This window comes from Hylobates moloch, unplaced genomic scaffold, assembly GCF_009828535.3.
Source record: "Hylobates moloch isolate HMO894 unplaced genomic scaffold, HMol_V3 SCAFFOLD_5, whole genome shotgun sequence".
In the NCBI taxonomy this organism is placed as follows: Eukaryota; Metazoa; Chordata; class Mammalia; order Primates; family Hylobatidae; genus Hylobates; species Hylobates moloch.
In genome coordinates this window covers 13,861,572-13,888,422 of record NW_026652280.1, presented here as the reverse complement: position 1 = coordinate 13,888,422, position 26,851 = coordinate 13,861,572, and the positions used below count along the sequence as shown (strand labels likewise).

Below are 26,851 nucleotides of genomic sequence, written 5' to 3'. Positions count from 1 at the left end.
TATTTCTTAACAGCTACGTCTCTTGTAGATCTTCAAGTTAATCTACAAATGACCATTGTGTCTTAACTTTAGATTATGAATATCAAATTAGTCAGGTACTTGCACTAACCCTTAATAGTATATAGAGTTTCTATGGAAAATTCAGTGGCCCAAATATTTCTGTAGAATTTGTGAGGACGTTGGTGGGCTGAAGATAGCACCATGAGGGTCCTGATGTAGACTGCAGTGGGGGTTCACAAGGGCCTGACTCCGTATTTTATTAGTCTAACCTTTTTCGTGAAAATCCTGACTACAGCTATTCAAGGAGTAGTCTTAATAGCTGAAAATGAAGATAGAGAAAGACACCAAGAATATGACACAGTTTACATTCTAGTGAAGGACGCAACAAAATCAAATTTAAAAAAGAGTGTAATAGATGCTGATAAATACTGTAGATAAATCACATAAAAAATAGAAACAAAGGCTGTCAATGGAGAAGTCATAATTTTTATTTTATTTATTTATTATTTATTTATTTATTTATTTGAGACAGAGTCAAGCTCTGTTCAGGCTGGAGGGCAATGGTGTGATTTTGGCTCACAACAACTTCCACCTTCCTGGCTCAAGGGATGCTCCCACTCACTTCAGCTTCTTGAGTAGCTGGGACCACAGGCATTACCACCTGCAGCAATTTTTTTTTTTTTTTGGTAGAGATTGGGTTTTGCCAAGTTGCCCAGTTTGCTCTCAAATCTCTAGGCTCAATCACCCATCTCAGCTTCCCAAAGTGCTGAGATTACAGGCATGAGCCACCGTGCTTAGCTGAAAAGTTGCAGTTTTTAAAAGGGTGGTCAGCTTTACCTAAAGTGATATTTTTACAAAGCCCAGAGAGAAATGCAGGAATGAACAAAGTGGACACCTGGGGAAAGTGAATTTCAGGCATTGGAAACAGCAAGAGCACAGACTCTTAAGCAGGAGTGGCCCTACTATGCTTGAGGAAGTAGAAAAGGCCAGCGTGGCTATTTTGGAGTAAGTAGCGTATGGGAAGAAAGGAGAATCAGCTTCTCACAAAGTTGGTGAATTATCTGACCCACCATATAATTCCGGTGGGTGAAGTGCTCTTTGCCATAATGGTGTTGGACTGCAGTTAAAGTATACCATAAGGAAAAAAAGTCCTAGAAAACCCCTCTTTATGTCTGCTGTAGAAATACTGGCCTTAATCTTGTTAATTTCATTCCACAGTATTCTTTTTATGAATTCCTTGAGAAAAGTCATTAAGTGGTCCTTATATCAGGAATCATTCCACTTAATCTCTGTGTTGAATCTTTAAATTGCTAAGCTTTTGATTTTTGCCACAATTCTCAGAACTTGTTTTGTGACCTAACAAATATGTCGAGAAGTTCTGCACAGCATGTTTTCATTCCCTCCTATTACTAATTCTTTTCTGTATCTCCACATTTTTTACCCTTGTTCATTTATGTGTTACATTATATCTAGAGTCCTTGTAAGCCATTATAACTCCCTTCCAGATGAAGATATTTATAATAGGCAGATGAATAAATAAATAATAATCAGGAAATTGAACTTTTGTTCTTTTATGATATCTGTGGCAACTTCAGTTCAATTAATGACTTTTGGGTTGATTTTTAGTTAACTAGAATTTTGGTTTATTTATTGCAACAATCCACTTGCAAAGCAATACATTTAAATTATAATTTGGCTGAATCCAGTATGTTGTGTCTGACAAGTTTTATGAAACTGATTATTAGAGAACTGTGATTTGTCTAAAACAAGCATATTTGTCATACAATATATGTCATATATATATATATTATTAGGCAATTCTCAAATAATGGGAACAAATATGACATAGTGTTCTGTAAAGATAGCATGAAAATTATATTATTTTATTAGACTATGATGACAGTGTTGTAGATAAGGTTATGTACAACGTTAAATACAATTTAGTAAAAATATGTCTGGTTAAAGTTGTAGCATGGAATTAATTGAGTCATTCTTGAGGCAAATACTGGCCATTTAAGAATCACATTCTTTAGCATAGAGCTTTTATTGGTAGAAGGTACATTAACAATAAATTCTTAGCCAGCGTTCTAAGACAGCTCTGCCCAATGCAGTAGATATTACACATATAGGAGAAAACCTCTAAAATCTTTGAAAAAAGGAAAAAAAAAACGAAGTGACAAAACAATGAAAAAATATCTAATGGAGTTTAGGGAAACTTAATATATATTATTTTCCTAGTGACATTAGTTTTGAGTTCATTGTATATGTTATGGAGGGAGTATTTATTAATTTTATTCTGATTTTGATATTGCCAAATAAAAAGCATGAAAATTATGTTTGCAAAATTCTTTCCTTTAGAAGAGTTCCTTTCTACTTAAGAAAGTAACACAAAAATTAAAACAAAAGTAAACTTTTCAACGTAAGAAATAAAATTTGTAAAAGTATGTATATCAGTAGAATATGTTAACCAGCATATTATACCAGGATACTGGATGTTCAGTTTAAAACACATTATAAATACATGTGGTGTTGATTGCACCTGCATGTTTCCCATACATTGGCATGCAGCTTTTGGTTCCCTAGGCCCCAGGATATTACCCGGAATAGATAAATGGTAGTGATTGATCTGAGTTAGAGCTGCCCAGTAATATGGTTGTAACACGAATGGATAACAATGAAATTTTTACTGTATTGTTTAACATATTTTCAAGCTTCTGTCTGTAGACTGAATGTACCTGATTATATCAGGGAGATCAATGAGAAAGTACTTTTTTTCAAGCTAAGTTTGATTTGATTGACAAATGACATTAGAAGCATACCTAACATTTAAAGTCATAACCAAGGATAGATATGAGTTTTATGGGGTCTCAGGCTGACATGAAATATATGGATTTTAAAGCTTCAAATAACATAAAAATTTATTTTAGACATTTTACAAAATTATCATTACATTCCTAAGCCCACAACCTCTCCCCCAGTTCTTGGATTTTCGAATGACCTATGCAAGTGTGAGGCTCTAAATCTTAGCCTGCATCAGCTTCAGAGTAAATCTACCTCTGCATAGCAAACCATAAATCTGTACTGATAATGTTTAATTGAATATATTAATATAATGTCTGTGATGGGATTCAGCCCTTATTTAAAATGATGTTGAAAAGGATAGCTTTAAGAGGTATGATAACTCTGATAACTCTCTGAGTCAGAGATAATTTCCTTGGCTGCTTCTTTCTCTCTCTCTCTCTCTTTTTATTTTTTCTCTGAGATAAGATCTTGCTTTGTTGCCCAGGCTGGAGTGCAGTGGTACAGTCATAACTCACTGAAGCCCCAAATTCCTGGTCTCAAACAATCGTCCCACCTCAGCCTCTTGAGTAGCTGAGACTACAGGTGTATGTCACTATGCACAACTAATTAATCAAAATTTATGTTTTTAGAGACAGAGTCTTGGTATGTTGCCCAGGCTGGTCTCGAACTCCTGGCATCAAATGATCCTCTGGCCTCAGCCCCCCTAGTAGCTGGGATTATAGGTGCAAACCACTAGGCCCACTCTATTTCCTAAGTTTCATGCCCATCAATGAAAACTTTTTTTTTTTTTTTCCTGACAAAAGACTGTCACATATTTATATGTTTTCAACAAAACAGATTCAGGATCATTATCATTAGCAGCATTTGTTGACACATGCAGCCAAAAAGTCAGGCATGAAACAGAAAGTTTTTATGGAAAATTATTTATTTTAACATTTCAATAGATTTCATATATATGTAGAAAGGGCTTTTCTGACAAAACATTTTATTGTTTTAAATTTATCAAATTATGCAACATGCATTCCTTCTACATATAAGAAAGATTATTAGAACTTGATTGAGGGGTGGTTATACACTGTTCCGAATTATTGCTTCTGTTGCTGCCACAGTTGGTGCTGCTCCTGTTAGTGGAAATGATTTTGACATCAGTTCAATTTAATTTAACAAGGATTTATTGAGTGTTTGCCACTCATTCTACAAGATTCAACAGGCGTTTACCTACTAGCAGGAGGATGGAGAGTAGTTACCACATACAAGTAACATATTTTAAGGAATTCTTCATCTAAATTTCAGGAGATTTGGTCTGAGTAATGAGGGTCCAGACAGAAAAAGGACAAATTTAGAGCTGCTTTGATTTTAAATTCTACACAGTGAAAGACTGGATGGGCTTTCCAGATATATGAAGGCAGGAACCAGAAAGTCATAAGGCAGAGCTGTGATTACTCATTTAGTGGACTGCTCTTCTCTCGGGTGAGAGAGGATCTGCTCTCAATTTTGCATTCTCAGCACCTAGCAGATGATCTGATGTATGTGTTTTTAAAATACATTACACAGGTGAACATAGCTATAATACTATAATTTTTAAGTAATCTGAGCCTAACAGGACTATACAGTCAGTAGATATATGAGTAATATATTTCCTGAAAAAGTTGGTGAAATTTAAGAGAAAGCGAGTAACCAGTTAGTGTGAAGAGTGGAGAAGAGTAAGTGCCATTTACTTTTTAACAGATTAAATGATACTAAAATCAAAGTGTTGAAATCATGTCTTAAAATATTTGGCAAAGAGAAAAAGCATATATTAACTCTAAGGATTTTTTCCCCACTATTTTTACTGAATTCCCTCCTTCATTTGAACACACATTGAAAATAAGCTTGTATAATCAGGAATTGATTCAAGTTTATCATGTGAACAACTTATTAAACTGTTCAGCTCTGGACACAGGACTGGTTGCTTGCAAAGCATGGGCTAAAGTGAACATCCTGACTGGATATACCAAGGGACACACCACTAAAATTCATAGCAAATTTTACATTACTATCTAAAATCATCAATTAAGTTTACAGACAGAAGTCTTGCACACAGGGAACAATATGTGGTCATCATCACTGAAATAGTTGGCTTCCGAGTGCTTTAATCTACTCATCCTAAGTAACATATAAAAAATATGAAATTCTAAAAGAAAGAAAGAGAGAGGAAATGAGAGAGAAAAAGAAAGACCCTACGTATCACATGCTGTGTGAAGTTCATGTTGGTAGCTGCAAGCCATGCTGTGTAGCGTGAGCAGGTATGTTTATAGATAATCACTTCAGATGCAGAGATCACAGGGGCCATCTGCCGGCTTGCTCAACTAATGTATTTGCTTGAGCCTCTAGCCACCTGCAGCCTTCTGAAAACACCACCTCATGGACCAGATAGACCTTTTTGCTGATGCCACTTGCCAGACACTTGTGCAGTTCAAAGAACAGAATAGTGAATGCTATTTTTATATATTTTTAATGGAAGAAAGGAAATAGAGTTATACCTGCTTTTGCTTAGATGACAAAGTTTCCAGTGAGTAAAAGTTTTCAATAAGAATCTATTCTGTACAGTTCTGCCCTACCCAAGTTTAGATTTTACCTATAGCTAACACGGTTTGCCTAGTTGAAAATCAAACGTATGGGTTAAGGAAGTGTAAAAAAACAAGAAATACATAGTCTATAATGGTCCTATAAAAAGTTATATTATCGTGAATATTTTTAAGGATATTTTTTAATTTACTCTTTGAACAAATATTTATGGTTTATATAGTTTGTACACCCATGTGGCCATACTGGGGATTTCAAAGATGCAAATAAATATTCTTGTCCTTCCTGCAGATTGTAATATGAGGAAACAGACATATAATCTCAGTGTTGTTTGCTGGTGAATTTTATTAATGTGCAGTGGGAGATTAAGGAAAGAGTATCAAAATCAGCCTGGGACATCAGGCAGGTCTTTAAAGAGGAGGTAATATTTCAGCTGAGCCTCGAAGGATGAGAAAGTGACTCCTAAATAAATGGGACTAGAGAAAAAGATATTGTTCAAAAGAAGCAGCTTATGCACAGGCGTGGAGACTTGAGAAAATACAGTCTGTTTAGGAGTCTGTAATTGATTCGCATGGCCAAAGTATAGGACAAATAAAAACTAAGACAACCAGCAACAGCCAGCCACATCGTGAAAGTTTAATACATGTGCTAAATATTTTTTTATTTGTTTTTTTTGTTTGTTGTTTGTTTGTCTTTTGGTAAGTTTGAGGATTGTTCTGAGCCAACTTGCACTTTAGAAACATCAGTTCTGTTAGTCAAAGTCTGTAACATTTGGGGTGGTGGGTAAGACAGGAGACAGAAAACCAAGTCGGTGAGAGTTTATTCCAGACAGGATATGGTGAGGACTGATAAATGGTCATGGATGAATTTAAAAAGATCAGATAAATAACAATTATTTGGAAAGTAGAATAGTTGTGAGATGTTTAATGGTTAAGTATGGAGTTGAGGATGTTAGGAGGGATCTAGGCAGAGGGAAAGGAGGTGGGGAGGTGTCTTACTCATTGTTGCATTTACAGCACCAGCAAGGGGACCTCTCACATAGTAGGTACTATTCAGTGAATGACAAATCCACTGTTTCTGGCTCTAGGCAGAATATATAAGATTAAGTTGCAGTTTGGCCATGTTAAATTTGAAGTTGCCTGAGGGAGGCTGGGCATGGTGGCTCACGCCTGTAATCCCAGCACTTTGGGAGGCCGAGGCAGATGGATCATGAGGTCAGAAGATCGAGAACATCCTGGCTAACACGGTAAAACCCTGTCTCTACTAAAAATACAAACAAATTAGCCGGGCATGGTAGTGGGCGCCTGTAGTCCCAGGTGCTCGCGAGGCTGAGGCAGGAGAATGGCGTGAACCCGGGAGGCAGAGTTTGCAGTAAGCCAAGATCGCGCCGCTGCACTCCAGCCTGGGTGACAGAGTGAGACTCTCTCTCAAAAAAAAGAAGTTGCCTGAGGGATATCTATGTGGAGGTGTGCATGCATGAAATAGTCAAATTCCTAAGTATAGAGGTATATGGGAAAAATAATTGAACCTGGTTGATGGTGAAGCATGCATTATTTAATGCCTCTCAATAAAGAAGAGTAGACTGTAAGCTTGATTGTTAACAGGGCCCCTTGAGAGTGTAATAACAAGTACTCTACAATACACTGATTTTTATATTCTCTTTCTCCTCCTCATTCTCTTTTTCCGTTCACCCAAGTAGTCAGGAATACTATTTTTAAAAAATGCTACATTAAGTAGTCTTAGTAGTCTTTATAGGAAAATCATTGTTATAGACTATGTATAAAAGGTAACTGATCGTCTGCAATCCCAGCACTTTGGGAGGCCAAGGCAGGAGGATCACTTGAGGTCAGGAGTCCAAGACTAGCCTTGCCAACACTGTGAAATCCTGCCTCTAATAAAAATACAAAAATTAGCCTGATGTGCACGCCTGTAATCCCAGCAGCTCAGGAGGCTGAGGCAGGAGAATCGCCTGAACCACGGAAGCAGAGGTTGCAGTAAGCCGAGATTGCATCACTGCACTGCAGCTTAGGCAACAGAGTGAAACTCTGCCTCAAAACAAAACAAAATAAAACAAACAAAAGGTAATTGATTAGTTCAAAATGGACCCACTAAAGGATGAAATACCTATGAACAGTTGCTGTGTTTGTAAGGGTACATTATTTGGACACCTTGAACAGAAAAACAATCTAGTTACTTACAAAAAGGGCTTTCAAAAATGTAAAAAGTGTTTAACTTAAAAGTTTCATGAATATTTTTACATATGAGGCAACTTTCCTTTACATTTATAAAATATTTGAAGAATGATGTAATCTGAATATTAGAAACGACACCTCTGTCTTTTAGTCTCTGGTTGCATCTTCATTTGAAACATGAAACATCTGAGAGTACATGTATGTGTGTTTACGTATGTGTGCATGTTTGTGTATATTACAATGTTACACATTTAATCGGTCAGCTCTTTGTGTATATTTTTACATACAAATTAGTAACACAGTTTGATCTGAAACCCTGTTCTTTCTATGTGGTGTTCTTAATCCAGTAGCACTAACGTAATTCCCTTTATTTAATATTATGTGGTTTGTAAGCTATGTTCTTTTACATTATTTCACTGGAGTCTTAAAAAAATGAGGTAGAGGAAGCATTGTGATCACTAGTTCATTTGTACATATGGGAAAGTTAAGCCGAGAGAAAGTTTAATAAGCAGTAGAGTCAAACCTACTTGATCACAGACCATGCTCTCCATTCCACTCTGGGCCATTCTGTGTTTAATCCGATGTCAGATGCTGTGAATTCTCAGTGCATGAACTAGTCCAATAATGTTACAGTGTAGCAAGCTTATGTCAAGGGTTATTTTCTGTTCTTTAAAGATATAGAAAATGGCTTATGGAATTCTTAGGAGCCTTGTTACATGACATAATGTATATAATCCTGTAATGCTCACTCTGGGATTCTGTTCAGTAAACAGTGTCCCTGGTTTCATAATTTCTTTAGAATATGGCAGAATTATTGAGGAAACAAATACAACTTATCTGGTTTAAATTCCTTCTTCTCTAATGGTTGTGTATATTCTCCAATCGTCCTTATCTTTCATCTGTTTCTCTGTGGCCTTTATTTTAAATGACTATCTCTGGCTTTTAATTAAATGGCCTTTGACTAAATAAACTTTCTTGGCTTAGTATGGTAATGTGTTTATACTGTACCCAGACATTAAGGTTTGAAAAACACATTAACTATTTATTACATAGGGGCATATTAGATATTTTTCTTAAGTGCCCCTGAGGCTGACATTCTGTGCATTTAAAAATGGCTCTTAAAAGTTCTAGCTGTACTCCATGGAGACCCAGAATGTCTGCTGCAGCCAGTCTTTTTTTTTTTTTTTTTTTAAGACTGACAAAATAGGGAAGACATCTTAGAGAATTTGGGAAAGAGAAGAAGAAAAGGAAAAAGGAGGGTTTTCTGATTTCTGTACTCGGGAAGAGTGAATTGATAAGCCACCTAGGGCTCAAAAAGAGGTCAGTGTCTGCTGAGTACAAGTGTAAAGAATCAAACAACTAAACCTTGAAAAGGCTCCCGTGTCATTTCCCTCAGAGAAGCTTGCAGGTGAGGCAGCAGGCAATATTCCACCCTAGGGCTGCGTGTTAGCCATTTTACCTTACAGTGTTTTCACCTTATAATTTAAGAAAGGGCAATGCAGGTAGAAGAATCTATGTATCTTCCTTATGAGGTAATATGTGTGTAGATAATACTGTATTCTGGAATAGTAGGTTTTCAGCTTTTTTGCTTTTTCTTTACATGGCCCCAGAGTTGTATTCTAATGTTGTAGCCACTGTGCCCTCTAGAGAAGCAAACAAGAAAAAAAAAAAATCAAAACACTCTTCACTCTATCTGTTGTTACCCAGTCTCCAGAAGCCCTCTTATCCATGCAGGCTGATTCTGTTTGGCCTGCATGAAAACTCAGCTCTTTGCCAATTTCCATAAAAAACCCAATTACATCAAGCATTTTGTAACATTTTAAAAATCATTATTAAAGATAAGGGAGGCAGCTGGGAGTGCAGTACGGCATCCCTCTTAACAAATCCTCATCTGGCATTCTGCCCTTGGCTGTCCCACCTCTGAGACCCTGCCTTGGAGGGTTTAATGTACTTTCCTTGATGCTGTACTCCGTGGAGCATCAGCTACTGGTTTATCTCACTCTTCTTTAGTTGTACTGGGAGATTTAGTAATTATCTCTTACAACTTGAGCATTTGTGTGCAGTGGGTGAGTTTCTCACTCTCCACCCCATAAAGTTTATGAAACATGTTTTTTTCTAAATAAGTCTAGAAAAAATTCTGAGGCCAGGCGCAGAGGCTCACACCTGTAATCTCAGTACTTTGGGAGGCTGAGGTGGCCAGACCACTTGAGCTCAAGAGTTTGAGACCAGCCTGGGCGAAACCCTGTCTCTACAAAAAATATAAAAATTAGCTGGTTGTGGTGTCATGTATGTGTCATTTCAGCTTCTCCACAGGCTGTGGTGGGAGGATTGCTTGAGTCTGAGAGGTGGAGTCTTCTAGTGCCACTGTACTCCAGCCAGGGTAACAGCAACACCCAGTCTCAAAAAAAAAAAAAAAAGAAAAAAAAGAAAGAGAGAGAGAAATTCCAGCAAATTCCAGCAAATACATTTATTTCTATTTTATTACAAAACAGAAATATTTCTCTCTGCATTAAAAGCCTATAAAACAATATTATCACAGCTAAGTCTATAGATCAGATCTCAAAAATTAGGTAAGATTTATTGTTAATGGTGGTGATTATAAGTTGCCTAGAACATCTCATCACACTGTACTAATCACCAAAGTATCCTATCATTCAGTGTGATTGCAAAGGAGACTTGATTTTGTAAAGAAAATAAGAGTAAGATAATCTTAGAAGATGTGAAGAAAACACATGCCGTAGCAGTAATAAACAAAATGCTGGCATTGACTGAAGCTGTCGTCATCACGTTTCTTTGAACAACACATAATATTCATGACTTCATGTGCTCCTAAGGAGCACATGAAAAGTGTAAGACTTTGATTTGGCTTTTCTTGATTTTTATTTTAGATAAGTGCAAAATATGAATAATTTTGCTATAGAATTTGATGCATTTGATTGTAGGAAAGCTGTGGGCGATATATTGTTGCTTTGCAAAGCCTGGTGCATTCCCAGGGCAGAAGGGGGAATATAGAAGAATAGAGAATTAGAAGTAGGAAGTAGGAGACAAGAATCAGAAATAGCACATACTATCAATTATAAGATGCATCTTTTTCCACATTTTGCCTTCCAAAATCAGGATGCTTGTTATGATAAATAACATTTTAAAGTGATAATACACAGTTTTGTTTTTCTTTTGTGGTAGTATGTAAGATTATGGTGTACATAGTCAATGAGACCATACCATTGAACACATTGAATACTAAGCTGATCTTTAATGTGGAAAGTTGTAGGGAACGATTGATGATTTTGTTCTAGAGAAGAATAGTTATGTGTTTTAATAAGATGCACATGACAATCATGTAATACTGCGGATTAGAGATGTTGAGTAGGTGACCCTGTAAACATCTACAAGTCTTTTTACTATACAAAATACAAATTGCTATGCTGTTAATCTATGTGAGAAATAAAACCATCCTGATTCAGGGCAGTAATGGGTGGAGTGGAGACAAACAGGAAGGAGATTATTGAGCTATGGAGATGGAACATTGTGAATTGACAACCAGTTGGGGGTCGGGAGCAAGGGACAAGGAAGGGTCAGAAAAAAAAAAAAAAACTGAAAATTTAGTTGTTTTAAGTTCACGTTTTTGCCTTAATAATGGTTGGATTTTTCGTGTGGGGAAATGTAAGAATCGAAGCTCTTCTAAGTCTTCTCTTCTGAGAGGAGATGGGTGGGAGTGGAAATGGGCACACCCCGGCGGTGTAGTGGGTGAGAATACAGGCTTCATTGTTGGGGAGACCTGCATTCAAGTCTGTGAAATTATTGTGTAAACTTGGACAAAAGCCTGAATCCTCTTAATCATAGTTTTCTCATGTATAAAATTAGGACAATAATGCCTACCACAAAAGTTTGTCAGAAGAATTAAAGGTCCCTTTACCACAGTGTCTGACACGTAATTATGCTCAATAAATATTAGCTGTTAATTATTTGAATAAAAGAGCTATGAAACAATTTGTGAAGTGGAATGAATAAAATTCATGGTTGCAAATATGAAGTAAAGTAGTATAAGGAATAGAGAAATAGTAGTGATGGGATTTTGAATTAGAATGGATCAAGTGTGCCAGGAAATTTTCCATCATAATTTCATCATTGCTAAAATGTTCCCATTTCACATAGTACTGAAGTTCAGAGTCAACTCATAACAATGATTACTAATTTTTTTTATATTTAACACATGTCCATTCAGTTATAGGATATGTTTTTAAAATTATAAGCAATGTAAAAGAAAGATGATTCAGTTGGCACTTTTTTCCCCCCCACAGCGAAGGATGTTTTAGTTAATGGAAGCAACATTGATAATAGGGGGAGGAAACACCCATCCGAAATTATGCCCTCTAGGAATGTTTCTCTATAATAATATCCCTCAGAAGCAGGTTTCTACCAGGAAATCATTATCATCCCAGTACTGCTGCAAGGAGTTTTGGGTAGTTCAAACTGAAATAGAATAATACATCTAAACTATGTATCTATAATGTGACAGGAGGAAGTACAGAGAAAATGTATAACATTGTAAATCTCAGAGAAATGAAGAGCGAATGAACATTCTTAGTGTGTATATTTGTGATACTAATTGGATTTGTGCATGATATTAGATAAATTGTAAGTAAGTACCATTCATAATATGTCCTTTGAAATAAATGCACTTGTCCTGAAAATTGCATGTTCAGGTAACATATTATATTGAAACACTTGAAATGGTTTGGCTTTTTGTCCTTACCCAAATCTCATCTTGAATTGTAATCTCATAATCTCATGTCGTGGGAGGGACCCAGTGGGAGGTAATTGAATCATGGGGGCGGTTCCCCCATGCTGTTCTCATGATAGTGAGTTCTCACAAGATCTGAGTTTTATAAGGAACACTCCCCTTCACTCGGCCCTCATTCTCTCTCCTGCTATCCTGTGAAGAGTTACCTTCCACCATGATTGTAAGTTTCCTGAAGCCTCCCCAGCCATGCAGAACTGTGAGTCAAACCTTTCTTTAAAAAAAATAAATAAATTACCTAGTCTTGGGTATTTCTTCATGGCAGTGTGAGAATGGACTAATATAATATCCTTTAAAGATATTTTGTGTATGTTCTTGACATAGATTTTTAAATCAAAATTTAGTTTCTTCTGTTGAATTATCTTAATCAAATTGCAAACTAGTATACACAAGAAAACACAGATCATCACTCCCAAGCATCCGGAAATAAATGACCTATTGTCCTTTTTTTCACAAGCCATTACTAAATAGACATTTTGAAATTATAGAATAAATTTTTTTTGGATACAATAGTCCGAAAATGTTCTAAAAACACTCCTGACTTTCCCAAGGTGGCATAACTACACAATTCCTATGTGTCATGTTATAAATTATTTTAAAATAAGGCAACATTACACATCCAGAACTCAGTCCCCCATGCCTTGTGCAGTTCTTGGGATGTACAATATACATTAGGTAGCTACTACATATTTATTGACTGTGTTAATTATTGTAGTTTACCCACACTTATTTAGATGAGATGTACAGAGTTTTGGGAATAGAAGAGATCTTTAAGATCTCTTGGTTCAATCTATTTTGTAGATGAACAAAGTAAAGACCAGAGAAAGTACCGATGGCCCCTGGTTGTCCAACATCAGAGTGACACAAGGGCATGAGACCCCAAATCCCATGGCTGTCATGCACGTTGCATAACGCAGGCTTTGAAGCAGTTCTGATATGCTGACTCGCTTGAGCAATTCTAATGATGTTGCTGAAGAGGTTGTTTGATTCATCTTGAATCCCAGTTGTATGGATTAATAAATAATCGAATATGCTTCTATATTTGATACTCATTTGGACAGAAGGAGTGAAGAGTCAAACTGCGAAATAAATGTAGCCATTAGGAAAATAGGAAACCTATTACAGTTTAAAAATCTAAACAGAAATTAAACAGCTTAAAAGCTAAACAGAATTTTGCAGAAAGCAGTCTTCCTCAAGCAATGGCGTTACTGATTCTTCCTTGCCTGTTCCTCAGTTCTGTGATGTGGTCGACTCTCTCCAGGTGGTGTTAGTGGTGGCCTCCTGTTAACACCAGAGCAACCAATATGCAAAAACAAAAACAACAACAACAAATCATGGCCAGTCTCTCCTAGCAAAACCAATATGCCTTTCCAGAGTCCATGGGATAATATTAATGGCTATTTGAGAATGTCGTATTCTCATATCAACCTAATTATTGACTTTATTGTGGTCATTGCCTGTTTCTTCCACCTTACTCTCTTTTTTCCCTTTTTCTTCCTATTGATTTCTGCCAATTTTATTACATTTCTTTATGAAAATGTTTATCCTTAGGGCATTAAGAACTGCAGTCAAGATTGTTAGTGTGCAGGAAAGCAGGGGATGGAAGTTTCTCTGGTTGCAGAGATGAGTCCCTGAGAGGCTCAGAAGAGACTTTGTTTTCCTCGTGTATTTCTAAATAATATTTTGCTTAGAGAAGAAAACCTCTCTTAGGCCACCTTAGGTCACCTGGGCCAGAGTATAGTCTTATTATTCTTTATATATGCTCTATTTTAGAAGAGAAAATTACATATCCCATGGAGGGTCTTGTTACATGAACCAGGTTTGTTTTTCATTTAGAAGCGTTAGTGTTTTGAAATTGAAATTATGCCAGAGACTTTTTGAGGTAAGCTTTTAAAAATCTGTACCTTCTCAGCAAATTATTTCAAACGTTCTGCAGGCATGCTTATTTTCCCTCTTTTATAGCTAGTTAATAACCCTGTTTCTCCTCTGTCTTTCAAAATGATAGTACAATGGAAGAACATTTTCCTCAAACTTCTTCTGTATTTCTCTCTTCTTTTTAGGCCAGTGGCTCTTACCTTGGGTGTGTAATAGTTTGACCTAGGAAGATTTTATAAAGAAAAAACCTGGGACTATGGATGGATATTCTGATTGAATTATTCAGTAGTGTGTTCTGAATATCACAGCACTTGAGTGAACATAAGATACTCAACCCTTGGCATAGAGAACTAAGGAGGAGGGCATGCAAACTGGGTCACTGGCTCCCTGAGCTAAGGCAATTTTGCTTCTTTCTCTTCTCAAATAAAAAACACCAGAATGAATTCTTCATGTTCTTGGGATTGGTCCATTCACAGTGTGAAGTTTCCATAAGTCAAAGCATTTGAGAGCATGGAAAAATAAGAGTATGTCAGTTATCTACTGAAAGAAACAAGTGACACACTGCCTGCCCGGGGCTACAACTTTTATGAATTTTGCCATTTAACAGCCTCTGCTTCAGTGGCTTCTTCTTCTGATCAGCAAGTACATGTCTCTCAACAAATGACATAAATGTTCCCCTCTATCACCTGTGCCTCTGAAGGAGAGAGCATGGTATGCATGAGTACCAAGGAGCCAAGCTCTGTGATTCATTAGTTACTGAGTTGGAAATGTGTGTGCATGCTGCAGGTCAGGTTGCATAAGAAACAGACCTGGACCAGGGATTTGCCTGTAGGGAATTTATTGGAGTCCATTCTTGGAATAAACACTTGTGAGGCAGAAAAGAAGGAAATAGGACTGGGCAGTAAATGTTATTGAGCAAAGCAGCCTAGGACTTGGCTGACCTTGTGGGCAGGTCAGGAGTAGGGAAGGGTCTTCATAGTTGTCCTGAGCTAAGGGGAGAAGGAGGAGCTTTAAAGGCTCACAGCAACCAATCATTGGATGTGGCCTGTTCTTAAGAAAGATGTGTTACCTTTGGTCAAGGTGGCTCTCTTCAACTGAGGACACTTTTTGGAAAGGACTTAGCTGAGATGTGTTGGCCACCAGCACACGAATGTTTCATTTGGTGAGGCACGGAGGGGATCTGGGAGGCTTTCATGACATGCGCTGGAGTCAGCCCCTTGCACCACTCATATCCACTTGCTTCATGTAGTAAGTTCAGGAAACAGTTCCTGCAGAAATATGTTAGGCCCTGTTTCCTGCAGGAATTCACAAGAAGATTAAGAATCGCCAGGTTGCAAGTGGTACTCATCACATCCCTCTCATCTCCAACTCCTCCTTGGACAGGCTTTTAGACTTGTCCATTTGCCATTAAAATGGACAAGAGAACATCAAGAGACACTCTAGTGCCCAGATACTAACCATTAGGTAACAGAAGCCCACCTCCTCCTGATGATCAAGATATGTTACACCTACGAGGATTGTGACACCTGTCCTAATCTACTGGTCCCTTGGTGCCAGGAGTCCCAAGAGAATGGGGCAGACATACCTTGTGAATCTGGTAGGGTCACCCTGCTGTAGGAAAGAGAAGCACACATCAACCCCCAGTGAGTCAATAGGGGTGAGGTAAGAAGGACAATCCTGGCTGGGCGTGGTGGCTCAAGCCTGTAATCCCAGCACTTTGGGAGGGTGAGGCCGGTGGATCATGAGGTCAGGACGTTGAGAACATCCTGGCTAATGAGGTGAAACCCCGTCTCTACTAAAAACACAAAAATTAGCCAGGCATGGTGGCGGGTGCCTGTAGTCACAGCTACTCGGGAGGCTGAGGCAGGAGAATGGCGTGAACCCAGGAGGCAGAGCTTGCAGTGAGCCAAGATCTTGCCACTGCACTCCAGCCTGGGCAACAGAGCCACACTCTGTGTCAAAAAAAAAAAAAAAAAAAAGGGACAATCCTACTCTGATCCTTTGGTTCTTGGTCTTCAATGTTCTACTTACCCCCAGAAGCTGTGTGACATACCACAGTGAATACTCCCCAAATTAGCTTCTCATTCTTTTGGGTTTCCCTGAAACGTGAACTATGGCAAAAAGGAAATTGTTTGCCCTCTCTCTCTCATGAATGATTGAAATAGTTTTCGTGTGACTTAGAATTTAATTATGACCACTTTAAAAAATATATCAACATATGCTATTTTATGGGTACATAAATATACACTGCATACTTTTTCTTCTGTACTATTTTTAGTTAGAGAAGGGACAGTTCCCTTTAGAGTAAAATATATAAAACAAATCAAAACAGATTAAATTTTGTGTAACAACTCTAGAAGACATTTTATTTTTATTTTTTATTTTTTTGAGACGAAGTCTCATTCTGTCTCCCAGGCTGGAGTGAAGTGGTGCGATCTCGGCTCACTGCAACCTCCATCTCCCAGGTTCAAGTGATTCTCCTGCCTCAGCCTCCCGAGTAGCTGGGACTACAGGTGCGTGCCACCTTGCCCAGCTTATTTTTTGTATTTTTAGTAGAGACGAGGTTTCACCATGTTAGCCAGGATGGTCTCGATCTCCTGACCTTGTGATCCGCCTGCCTCAGCCTCCCAGAGTGGTGGGAGTATAGCCATCAGCCATCGTGGCCAGCCAACTCTAGAAGACATTTTAAATTCAATATACTTAAAAGTAATTAAGTATTTACAGCACCAATATTATTGATAAAAAATGCTTTGTGTGCTGGTGGTGTTTCTGACCTGGAGTGCTGGTTGAAAATAGATTTCTGGTCCCAAATCAAAGAGATTCTAGTTCTGTAGACCTCAGGCAGAGCTCAAAAATTTGCATTTCAACCAACATCCCACTTGATGTTAGAAACTAGAAACCCACATACTAAATTTCACAAAATAATAAAGTGATTAGCAAAATAGGAGAAGATGAATAAATTATTCTATACTGTTTAATTTTTTTTGAATTATTTAAATAGATGTTTACAGAATATCGGTTATAATATATGTATGTGATAAGGCCTCTTTTTATAGATCTCATGCCAAAATTAATTATTCTGCATTATACCTTGGTGGATTCTGTGTGTTACTCAGTCAGGGTATCCTTAGAAAGGAATTGATTTCATCTTCTAGTCAAGTCTATTCCTGGAAATCAGGTTCCTCCTTTCATTGTGAAACTAACTCTTAGGAGCATCCTTTTTGTCCCAACTTAAATATCATTTCTTTAAAAAGCGCTTCCCTGAACCCTGGGCTCAGCTTGGTTTTCCTGCCATATGATTTCTTGGTGTTCTTTGAGTGCTTTTGTGTGATCACCAAAATTACAGTTATTTGTTCAACTTTCTACACTGACAGCATACCCCACTGTAAACTCATGAAGGCAGGGGCTACTTGATTCAAGACTTTAGGCTCCCTCTTATTACCCCTTCTGGTTTTCATCCACAAGCCCCAATAAGCCAGGCATATAGTAGATAGTCCACAGTTATTTTTAATAGGTGATTACTATATGTTGAGTGTGCAGATGAAGAAACAAACAGGCTAGATTCAATTTATCAGGACAATCTAGTTTAGGCATCGGGATAATGCAAATTGTATCCATCTAGTCCACATAATAGCTACTGTGCACTAGATGGTACTAGTTTTAACGTGGTACTTCAAATAACAGCTAAAGGGACACTTTTAATCTGTAATTTTTACAAAGATGCTAGAAAGGATGAACTAGACAAATACTAAACACCCAAGAGAGAATCATTGAGACCAACTTTTCTAAATATTACCGAATAGCAATGTATATGCGCACTTTTGATGGATTTAGAGTAAACAGAGCCTCCTTACCAAGATCTAGTTAGTAAGTTTAAGAGTTGAATGGCTAAGTCACCATCTGTCCTCTTCTTGGCTAGTTCCTTTTTCAGTTTGCCCCCCTTGTTCTGTGTTATCTCTGACATTCTGTGTTTGTCCGTATCTTTTTCTAGCATTGGCTTCCATTAGGCCACATTGAACAAATATTATTCTTATATTGGAATTGAAAAGATACTTTAAAAAATTCTCTCTTTAGATTATACAGGTGTTGACAGTTTCTCCCCTCAACCAAATGCAGACTCTAAAATTTTTATTTCCATTGCTTTAGCTGTTATTGTTGGTATTTTCTAATGGACAAAGCAGTGTAGTGCAGACAACTCCAAGAAATACTTTGCAGACACCTTATGCCATTGGCGTCTGCAACACATACGTGCATACCTTCTCCAAAATGCCAGGTACAAAACATTTGTGCAAGTCTTAAAGATGAGCTCTCAGATTGCTCTGCCTTCATTGTAGTGAGTTTCTTCCAGTTATCTCTAATGTTATGACAGGGAAGAAGTGTTAGATGGACTTTTGCCTAGAAGCATTCAAAGAGTTTTCATGTAAGGTTTTTATTCATGGGCCCAGTGCTTCTCAGTGGATCTGTGATGAAAGGCCAAGGGGTGTTTTGTTGTTGGTTGTGTTTTTGTGCACATATTTTTTTTTTTTAAGAACACACTATACTATTGTCACTGGATGCTAGTTTTGTAAAATGCAATAAAAATAAATTTTTTAGATGAAAAAATTAGTTCCCATTATTTTTATTATTGTATTTGGGTTCAACAGACATGAAATTATTTGGGGAGCTGATGATAACAGTTGCTAAGCCATTCCTCTCAAATTCTGTTTTTATCTTAATTCAGAAAAACAGATACCTCACTTTGAGTGGTGATACTTTTGCCTTGGTTATATACGTTTTCTGCTCAACCAGCCTCATTTTAAAAAGTAAAATTAAAAGTTCTTCTTTTGATAAAAAGCTTAGCCTCTCCAGGGGTTGCTTTTAAGTGCTTCTGGCCTATTTCATGGAGTTTACAACTAAGAGAGCAAGGTACTCTCCTATCTGGCGAGCCCTCAAGTAGAGAACATGAAGCATTCAGAATTACACTAAGCGAGGATGAAGCCTCAGCTTCAATTTTGATCATTAAGAATTCGACTGTAGGCGGATTTCTTAAGTTGTGTGAGAGTTGTGGATCTGGCCTGGAAACAGCAATCAGAGGTAGGATGAGTGGGGTTTTCTTTAGGGAAGTGAATGTAGCTGTGTGGAATAAAGAATGCTTTTTTGGGTTGCTGTCTCTTCGTCCCTGATGAAAAAGCTGTGTCTGTGAACATGAAGCTCTAAGTAACCATGTCATAGGCACAGATCTATGACCTTTTCATTCCAAAGCAGGACTGTTTTCCATAAGGAATGCAGATAATTATATTATACCACTATATGGAAATAATATGGATGGAAAATTTCATTTTACAAAATTACTTCCAAATGCATCTCTTTATTTTATCCTCACTTCAACATTCAAAGCCAATTGTACATTTACAGATATGGATCTATAACAGATGAATAAACTGAGACCCAAGCACCATCAAGACAGCACAACATGGAGCAGAATGGAGACTCACTAGCCACACCTGGGGCTTCTTTGCATTGGCCTTCCAATTGGGCCATTCTGCTTCTAAGAAAATGGACCATGACCCCCTAGAATGGCTGTTTGTCACAAGTGAATTACTGCGAACAAAAATTTTTCTGAGAATAAAAACAATATGAGTAGTATTTTTTTCTTTTCGTTTGTTACTTAATAAAAGAAATGATGTTTAGGGCAATATTACCATTATCTATGCACTTCCTGAATTATATCTCTTTCCTTTATTCCTGTTTGTAAAACAATTAATATCTTCTTAAACCACACGTCTTCATTAGAGATGCTTTATAAGTAAATTGTGTTCCATTACCTTGAACCACAGTAATAATTATAAATTAGGAATACTTCAACCAGAAAGAAATGACTCATACATTTGTTTTCATCTGTAACATTTCTTCAACAGCTTGATAATTGCAATATATACAGTGGTATGTGGAAAATATTTATTAAAAGACAATAGAAAAGAAAACTTGTTTATAATATGTATATTCAGGCAGTTTTACTTCTTCCAATCGTTGTTTAAATGTACCTTCTATACTTATAATTTGAACCTTGTAAAATTTTAATAAAATTACCCTGTATGGGTTCCGATAATCTGGAATACACTTTTATTCTTTAAAAGTGAGGAATCTATAATAAGTAAATCAGTGGTAAAAAAAAAAACAAAAAAAAAAACACTTTTTACTTTGCCATCATTACTTCATTTTTTGACACAAATGCAATAGCAATAAAAGTTTTATTTATATTACAGTGTATTTTTCTTACTCCAACGCTCATTATAAGGAAAAATTTAATACAAAGCTGCAATTATTGTCATCCTTATTGCCAGTAAGTCAGTGAGCATCACAGAGGCTTTAGTTCCTAGTTTCATTATTAATGTTAAAGCTTTCACAATACGTATTATCTCTTTCATAAAATTTCACCTTATGTTTATAGATAGTCTTTTTGTGGCATGAAAATTTAGTATTTTTTTCAAAGGCAAAGACATCAGAAAGTGCAACTCTAACATTATAATAATTTACCTTTATGAATCCTATTCCACTGTATCATCTCAAGTAGTGGTCACGGTTATGCAAGTTCAAGTGTGAATGTATTTATCTCCATTTTACAGGGTTAAGCTTTAGGTAGTAAAGACAAGATCATCAGCAAGATCAAATAAGCAGAGTTTAAGAAGTACTAGAGGAAAGAAAAGTTGATTAATATACTGCATTGATTTTCTTTTACCTTTATCTCCTAAATTGAGGACATTTTCCATTTTTAGACTTTTATTTAAGCAGATGGATTGAAAGTGGTAGACCAGGTAGTTCATATCATGCTTAATCTGGTTACACAGATGTAAAAAGATCACCAGAACAGCAGTGCGTTGCTCTTTTAGTTTTGGGCTCTACGATCTTAAATTTAAAAATAAGGTGGATAAAAATTTAATGAAGGCAATGGAGATTCTGGCACCCAAGGACATGCAAGCAGGTTTCAACCCTCCCTTAACACACGTGTGTGTGTGTGTGTGTGTGTGTATTTATGTGAGAGAGAGAAAAAGGGAGAGAGAACTAGTGTATAAAAGCTGAGGAAACAGGAATAAGAAAGACGCCTGTTTCTACCAGGGCTCTGTCTCCTGGGGAACATAAACATGTAAGTGTGAAAGTACAAAATCACACACTAAGTGTTACCATGAGCAACAAAGCAAGGCGTGTGAACTCCATCTAAGTGGTTCAGAGGATTATGGAGAACTAACCAGAGGTACAGGATGTTTTCTGTTTTGTTTTATTTTTTTCTTTAAAAAGCTATTAAAACTTAAATGGACAGAAATTGAAATAAAACAAATACTGCTATTTTACAAAGTGGATTATAAATTTACCAAATTTAATACAACAGACTCTATTAAGAATGTAGAACATAGAAATAAAAAGAACTTAGTTCTTAAGGAGTTTATAAATTAAAGTTGGATATAAAAATAACTGGATTTTCAATATAAAGCAGAATTAAATGAATTCTGTCATAGAAATTGAAACAAGAAACTATGGAAAATAAACAGGACAGTTGTAAGACTTCAGGAAAAGGGAACTTGCATCGAGCTGAATTGGATGTCTCTGAGTGGGTGTGTTGGGAAGCATGGAAATGCTTGCTATGCTCAGGCAGTGAGAACTAGTCCAGCATGCTTGGACCGTAGACCACACTGTGAGATGTGGGAAAAAGAGGCCTGGGAGATAGTACGGAGTCAGATTGGGACTCATGCCTAGAATTTTCGGTTAAATCCATAGACCATGGGAAGCAATTAAATATATTTGGTGAGCATGCTGAAAAGGCCAAAGAAGGAGGATCAAGAGTCAGCCAAGTAACTGTGCCATTCACTTTGAAATAACTTCAAAAGAGTTGAATTCTCAGCAAAGACGTACTTTCCATGGGCTCTAAAATGAGCATAAACATAGCAATAGATGCTTCCTGGAATTATCAGCCACAATTGGCTGGACCATAGGGAAGCTCCGGGCCATGCCCAGGGGCTGATCCACCATGAAAGTCCTTCAGAGCTAACATTGTTGTGCAAATATGAGATATTATGGTATCTCAGTGTTATCTTTCAGCACTTATCAATAAAGATACTCTTGTGGACAAAAACATATTTAATGAGGAGTGTGATATAATTTATGTTTTAGAGGAAATAATTTGATTATGACAGCCTAGACAATGTGAGTTATTAAAATTAAAAAAAAAAAATTGAGGTGTTTTGCAATAGCCCAAGTGAAAGGTTAGAAGATTCTGAACTAGGATTATAGTTCAGAATGAATGAAAAAGGGCTCAGATATAATAGATGCATGGTGGAGGGTGCTCTATCAAGCAGGGCCTGATGGAACGTTAATGGATTATTCAGAAATTTATTTTAGGGTACATGTAAAATGTGATTTGCATTCATGGTCTATGTAGTTTATGAGAGTCTGATTGATATTTCTTACATATTAATACATGATGCTGACATAATGACACAAGATTTACATAATTGTCCCTCCTCCTCAGCTTACTTTTTGCCTTATCATAAGCTAGATTCAACTAAGGGTTCTATGCCTCTCACTTTTTGTGCTCATTTAAAAAAAAAATCTTTAAATAGTTACTTTGAAGTCAAAACAAATACTTTGAAAAGGATTTAGGAAACCAGGCAGTAAAAGTAAGTTTTGTCTGCTTATTAATAGAGATTTTTTTTGGTTATCATTTAGGCTAATCTCAGGTTCACATTTGCAAGGGTATCTGTGAGTAGAATAGACCTAGATGATTCCTATTCTGCCCTCAAATAGAGCACAAATACTTGTCTTTGGTTGCGTTTTTTATTTTGTTTATGTACTTATTACCATTTCATAGGATCATAGTTTGTTTTTTTCTTGGTTAAAGGTTTTCACAGTAGAGAGTAACATTCTTCTGTTCAGGTTGTAATAGTTATTCTCAAAGGTGTCCGTGTGTGTGTGTGTGGGTCCGTGAGTGTGCACATGCCTACGTAGACACTTGTCAACTTAAGAACGTGATTTGCTATTTCTACACTTGGCAACATTTCTCTTCTTTGGTGAGCATTCTTTTTCATCAAGGAGAGAGGAGTGTTTTACTAAGAGTGTGGATTTCACTCCACCTATTAGGATTAGTATAATGCACAAAGTCTCACAGATTAAATGTCTGAATGCCTCAGATAATTGTGTACCCATTTTAACAATTCAAAGTTGGTCAATTTTAACCACAGATGCTTACAGTAATTTTGCAAAGACACTGAGTTTAGACTCTAAGCAATTTTCTGCTTGTGAATTTTGGCAATGGTTAGAAGCCTAGTGATGGTACCAGCTGGGAGAAAATTGTCAGCGATGGGAAGAATAGCAAAGTTTAGGACTTCTGAAACAGGATGTGTGCGTGGGGTGGGGTGGGGCACGGCTGGGGCATGGGTAGGTAATAGAAGAGAAAGAATTTGATTGTTGAATGATTGGAGAAGCAAGCAGTGTGAAACTTCTACTTTTAAGTTCTTATTGCTGTCAGTAATGGAGAACAACTGACAACCCCGTAATGTTTAATAAAACGCAGCATCAGAGCTCAGGTTGAAGTTCACAGTCAGGGCTTACTGTGTGATTTTTCTTGAAAATAAATTTATTTTGTTTCTCATACTTGGAATACCACAGGGACATTGTAGCACCATGCCACGAAAACAGTGATCAGTTGGTGGGAATTAGGTAAATGAATCTTAAGGGCTTGTTCTATAAATGAAAGTCATTAATGTGATTTCACTGTAAAAAAGCTTTGATTAAAGACATGACCCATGTATATAATTGATATTTCTTGTGGTCTTCTGGATGTTCTTCTAACATTGCACGCCACTGTCAGCAGTAACGTGTAGATAAGTTGCCACCAAGTGCCGCCTCATAGGAGCACAGATGAGGGTGAGGGAGCATTAGGAGAGCAGCACTGAGTGTTTAAGCGGCCCAGGGACTGGAAGCGTAAAAACAACTTATTTTCATCCATCATCTGCATTTGTCTTGGGAGTCAAGTTTTTTGCTATGTTCTGCTGAGTGTGGTGGAGTTTACTGTTATGTAATGGCAAGAAGGGACCCTTCTCATAAGTCATAAAATGCACACATGGAAACCACTAGAAGCACTGAGCTTCTTGAAGATTTGGGGGGTGATCAGGTGGGATTGGTTGCATATTCCCTTCTTTCCTCAAGTTCCCCTCCTAGCACACAGCGCAGCAGTTCCTATCCTGGAGCCTGGATCTCATTATAGGGAGTGGGGATGTGGGCTTTAGACCAGCCTGCCAGTTTTCCTAATCCTGGATCTGTCAGAGAGTTGGCCAGGCCACTTCAGGCAGAGTTCTTAGCCTTTCTCGACCTCAGTTTCCTCATTTGTTAGTAGGATTAAGGTTTGTTACATGGGTAAAACATTATTACGTAGTAATTCATTCAGGCATTGCAGGCATGCACCACCATGCCCAGCTAATTTTGTATTTTTAATAGAGACGGGGTTTCTCCATGTTGGTCAGGCTGGTCTCGAACTCCTGACCTCACGTGATCTGCTCGCCTTGGCCTCCCAAAGTACTGGGATTCCAGGCATGAGCCACCACACCCAGCCTGAAGTTTTTTATTTTATGGACTTAGATGATTGTGCCCTGTGGATGTCTGGTAGGGCCAAGGTGGTAAATAATGCATAGTTTTAAATCTTTTTAAGAATTAAATTGTGACTGACATCTAGGAAGTTCTTAATAATTAAAACTGTAATAATTCTCATATTTCACCCTTTGTATTATAAGTTAGAGGGAGATACATATATAATAGTAACCCTAAAAATGACTTAAAACAGTTAAATAATTCACAATAGTTGAAGAACACACCTTTTCCCTACACTGAATAAACATATGGCTTAGGATCCACTAGATAATTCACACTGAAAAAAGTTAAATTATAACTTGTGCCAGAAATTTACTTTTTGTATTATTTAGTCCTACAGAAACCAAAAGATAAATCAGGTATTCAAGTACTTGGAAGCAGAGGGTAAACACAGCCTTTACAGTGCAGGGAAAGAATCACTTACAGAAATTCAAGGTACAAAAAGCTATGTCCTCAACAGCTACAGGAAAGGATGAAAATGTACTGTGTCCATACTTTTCTTGGTGTTTTTTTTTTTTCATATTTTATAAATCTTTAGCACCTTGTCTTTTAAAAAATGCAAACGTAGTTCTTAAGGGCAGTGAAAAGCTTCATTATTTGGTAAATTGGGTTTTTACATTCATATTAACCAAAGTCCAGAATGATGGCAGTTATAGAGGGTGAAAGATTGTTGAAATGACAGATGGAGTAGCGCGTTTCTCAGGTTATGAAGTTCAGGGAAATGTGTAATTACGTCTGAGTTTCCTGAGGTTCCCCTGTTCAACATTACGTTCTGACATACAGAAGGGAGAGTTCCAGATGTGAAATGCAAATCGGGAGGTGCTGCCCTGCTGCTGATGCTGTGCTTAATCATGCAAATCTAATGCGGTTCTTGGTGTGTCAAGAAAGGTTTTAGTTGGAGTCCCATGCATGTATTGATTTAAAATTCCTACTTGAGAGAGCAGTGTCATTTTGTTTCAGCTGCAATTTTTAAAATACAGAACAGGATTTGGAGACAAATTTAGAGACTGGACATCCAGCCATACTCGTTGATCACAGAGTGTTAAGTGGGGACAGGGCAGGGAAGAGGGAGAGAAGGGCACCCTTAAATAATATGGGAGTTTCTAAGCATATTAAATGGTATATTGGAACTAGATTTACAAATGTTCTATAGAAAGTTTCTTTGCTTGGAGTAGATCAAATCAACCAATTATACATGTTTACTCAATGCCTGCTGTGTTCAAAGAAGATGGCTAAAACTGGCAAGGACAGATCAAACACAAAATAACACTACAACCAGTTCCCAACTTTGGGACTGATATAAAATGCCTTTGGAAATGAGGCTGTTTACAGGAAGAAATGAAATTGTCTTGCTCACGTGTACAAGCTGACACATTCTAATAGCCTTTCTGCTGTGCACAATAAGCGTTCGGCTTATCTTTCCAAGAACAATAAAATTTCATGTACTCCTGCCTGACATAAGAATTATTGTTACATATCTCCATATCGCTGACTCTCTTGTAAGTTAATCTCATCTCACATGAATTTTTCACCAGCTTCACTCTGATGTTGATAAAGGAGATGGTTCCATCAAATACATCTTGTCAGGCGAAGGGGCAAGTTCCATTTTCATTATTGATGAGAACACTGGGGATATTCATGCCACCAAGAGACTGGATCGTGAGGAGCAGGCCTACTACACGCTCCGAGCTCAAGCACTGGACAGGCTCACCAACAAACCTGTGGAGCCCGAGTCAGAGTTTGTCATCAAAATTCAAGATATCAATGACAATGAACCCAAATTTTTGGATGGCCCATACACGGCAGGAGTTCCTGAAATGTCTCCCGTGGGTAAGTAAAGAACACTCTGCTTTTGTAGCTTGTGGCTGATTTGAGGAGATTTGTATTTAAAATTAAATCGTCATTAAGTACTGAAAAAAAAAACATAATAGTATGTGTGTATTAATTGTCAGTTAGGGTAAGGGGAACATTTGAGTCATGTTGGTGGCCAGTATCCATT

The 26,851-nt window shown here is 37.3% G+C and overlaps 1 protein-coding gene across 3 annotated transcripts in view; it reads left to right on the top strand.

Moving 5' to 3' along the window:
• CDH7 (cadherin 7) overlaps positions 1-26,851 on the top strand; it is a 128,458-nt gene that overhangs the window by 30,350 nt on the left and 71,257 nt on the right. For all 3 annotated transcript variants that reach the window (XM_032152087.2, XM_032152088.2, XM_058438275.1), the window contains exon 3: positions 26,388-26,682. In XM_032152087.2, the coding sequence (XP_032007978.1) occupies positions 26,388-26,682 (295 nt within the window). The remainder of the gene's footprint in view (positions 1-26,387; positions 26,683-26,851) is intronic.